Raw genomic sequence first — 3,530 nt, forward strand, 5'->3', positions numbered from 1 at the left:
CTCATATAATTTTTGACAATTTTCTTTCTCCTTATAGTCCTTACCATCTTAGGTTTCTATTTTATTTATTTTTTTTACTTTGGAAGGATAAGATTTATTCAGGATGCTTAGACTGGGGTGAATCCCAAGCCCTCATTGGCCTGGCACATACATATAAGATGGGATGTAAGGTCCAATCCAGAGTCACAAAAGGGAAGGAAAACAAAAACAAAACAACAAGAGTTCAGTTTAGAGCAGTAATAGTTTAACAATGTGAAAATTTTCCTCGAGTATATGGGCATTAAATTAGTACTACTGAAGCAATACATTGAGGACTTTTCATAACACCTGGTAGTTCCTGCTAGTGTACATATGAATAGTATCATGGAAGCCTTCCATATTATCTAATTGTTGTATGGTCTAGGTAATTGATTTAATGAGCCAAAAAATTAAAATGGTATCTCCATATTCCATTCTTATCTCTAGACAAAACCCTAGGGTTGTTTTCAAGACAGACTTAAGGGTTCCTGTTTCTTAAGCCACACTTGAGGAAATCATCTCAACTTTGGATGTTATCTCTCATCATCTGATACATGAAACTCCAGCAGATTCAATATTGGCATTCATCCTCTGTCAAAGCCTTCACATGTTCTTCAAATGAGTCAGGTTTGGAACCCTCAACCCTTTCTGTGTCCAGAAAATAAGCCGTGGAATCAGTTGATTTGATGCAGACCTTTTTCTTCCTTGCCACATTGGACTTGTAGTTGCCATTTGGGTTGGGTGGAGAAGATGGGGAAGTAGAGATGTTGCTTGGCCTGAGTCTCTAACAGTAGAGATGTGGAAGAGAGAGCGAAACCACGAGACCAGCTGTGGACTGCAGGGCACTGCCGCCTCCCCTGGTGGTAGTGATGGTTGAAGTGGGGACAGCAGTGGTACTCTGGGAGGAGTTAGTTGAAAATGGCACAACTGTTTGGTTTGAATAAATCTGCGTGGGTAGGAGCAGTGCCAAAAGCAACAGCCCCAGCCCCAGCCTGGCCACCATTGCTGTGCCCATGTCTGCTCCGTTGGGGCTCGGTGCTTTCTGCTGGCTGCTGAGGTGTGTGGAGAATGCGTGGAGAATGCGTGGGGACAAGGTGGCTTGGGCGATCGCAAACGAGGTGGCCATCTTAGGTTTTTTATACAGAAAACTTTGGATGAAAGATGAAGAATACATTATCACTTTTCATTTTACTCAGTTTCCATAAAGCCCTAGATTCATGGCATTGGATTGGGTTCCTATTGTGACATGTGGAGGCAATTATAGTGAATCAGTATGTAGCACTATTTGCTTAGGTGTGGAATGGGGAGAATAAGTAAGGAGACATTAGATCTTCACAGCCCCATAGCTGAGTTCAGGTGTTACACCTAGTCCTCTGACAGTGGGACCTGGTTGCAGGGTGGAGAGAACAATGGAGCACACACTGCTTACCTGTCCAGTCGAGATGAACCCACAGTGTACAGGAAGCCCACAGGCAGATTCTGAATCTCATTCCACCCAATCAGTGCCCTTTCAAAAAGGAGGTCACAAGAAGACTAGGACAATGTTGTTACGAGGCCTAAGATTGCAGAAGATGAGCCAGCTCCTGACAAAGGTGAGGAGAACTCTCTTCATGTTGTCCCAGTATTTGAGAGCCAGGCCTGAATGTCCATCAAAGTGATATTCTTCACAGAAATAAAAGAGAAATTCTAAAATTGATATGGAAACAGAAATGATGTCTAAGATCAAAAGTAATCCTAAGCAAAAAGAACAATGCTGGACGTATTAAAATATTTATGATTGGAAGCTTGGCTAAAGTGGTAGAGCCCCTGTCTAGGAAGAATGACACCCTAAGTTCAATCTCAGGTACGGGACACAAATACTGGATTTTAAATTACACTACAGAGCTAGTGTAAAGCAGATAGCATTTTACCAGGATGAACACAGACACAGAGAACTATGGACCAGAATAATAATGCCAAGAATTAAGCCACATGGATACAACCATTTCTTTCTTTTGGGAAAAGGAGGAAAACACAAGCATGTTCACTAGATGGTATAGGGAAACTGTCTGTATAGAAAAGACTGAAATGAGAATCCTTATCTCTCACCTTATACATTAGTGAACTCCAAATGGATCAAAGGTCTGAATTTACTACCTTAAACACTGAAACCTCTACAGTAAAGCATAGAGAAAATTCTAGAACATGTAATCCCAGGAAAGTATTTCTTGTAAAAGTTCTCAATTGGGTTCTAGAAAATAAAGACAAATATTGACAAGCAGCATCAACTTAAAAAGTTACTGCAAGATGAGAAGCAACTGCCATCCTGAATATTTCTTTTTTTTTTTTTTTTTTGGCCAGTCCTGGGCCTTGGACTCAGGGCCTGAGCACTGTCCCTGGCTTCTTCCCGCTCAAGGCTAGCACTCTGCCACTTGAGCCACAGCGCCGCTTCTGGCCGTTTTCTGTATATGTGGTGCTGGGGAATCGAACCTAAGGCCTCGTGTATCCGAGGCAGGCACTCTTGCCACTAGGCTATATCCCCAGCCCCTGAATATTTCTTAATGTACAACACTTTGTGTGCATCTTCACTTAGGTGATTATTTAACTATTGATTGTATGAATTTAAATTTTCACACACTAAATCTAGAAGACCATAGTCTAACACAGTTATAGATTTCTCTGCAATATAGGACACAATGGACACAATGACTGAATTTCCCCAGTAACTTTGCTTGGCTCTTGTTCAGAGTCCCCATTTTGGGTGGCCAGAGATGAATCCTTCTTCCATAATACTCTGGATTACTTGAGGATGATCTTAACCGCACAGGCAGGGATTCCTCATGGCAGCAACAATCACCTGCCTAATGTATTACAATAGATTCAGGATTTGACATCTTGCTGGCAGAGGCTCAGAGGGTGATAATTATTTTACATTAAAACATTGTTTCTACCCTTAATTGCAGATATGCTGGGGTACCATGTGATATTTGATTACGTGCGGTTATTTTACACCAATAGCATTTCCAACACCTTAACCATTTGTCTTCACTCATGTGGAGAACAATGGGGATGATTCTGAATATCTGGGATGGGGATTTTTCTGGAAACAACAACAACAACAACAGTGAAATTAGCCAGGTGCAAAAGCAATACTATAGGACCTCTTTCATAGTTGGGAGCTCAAAAGAGGGGTATCATAGCAGCTGAGTCCAGAACTATAGTTACCTAGGCAGAAGACAAAAGAATAAATTGTGGAGTGTTACTGCCCTGTTGGTGACAAGAGTTAAAAAAATATGCATAGATGTCTCAAGAGAGGGCAGAAGATTATGAAAGTGGCTATAGTTCAAATGTTTCTGGAGTCTTCACCACTGGACAAGCTAAGCATAAACATTAGGGATATTTTCCAGTGAGAAGTGCAGTGAAACCCACTATAGATGTATGGGCAACACTTTTTCTGAATGAATCATTTACAAAGTCAGAAAATGGAATTAAGCAAATCTCACTATGTTACTTTCACGTTATTGGGTAAAAAG

General features: G+C 41.1%; 1 protein-coding gene across 1 annotated transcript; it reads right to left on the reverse strand.

The window, feature by feature from the left end:
• Positions 1 to 315: 315 nt before the first annotated feature.
• On the reverse strand, positions 316 to 1,048 carry LOC125349320 (signal transducer CD24-like). Its single transcript, XM_048343376.1, has one exon. It carries the CDS (start codon positions 1,031 to 1,033, stop codon positions 803 to 805), a length of 231 nt encoding a protein of 76 aa, XP_048199333.1. The 5' UTR covers positions 1,034 to 1,048; the 3' UTR covers positions 316 to 802.
• Between the last annotated feature and the right edge of the window lie 2,482 nt (positions 1,049 to 3,530).

Source organism: Perognathus longimembris, chromosome 3 (assembly GCF_023159225.1).
Source record: "Perognathus longimembris pacificus isolate PPM17 chromosome 3, ASM2315922v1, whole genome shotgun sequence".
NCBI classification, from domain to species: Eukaryota; Metazoa; Chordata; class Mammalia; order Rodentia; family Heteromyidae; genus Perognathus; species Perognathus longimembris.

Coding starts and splice junctions, on each gene's coding strand:
- LOC125349320 (XM_048343376.1), bottom strand. CDS start 1,033: ATGGGCACAGCAATGGTGGCCAGGCTGGGGCTGGGGCTGTTGCTTTTG.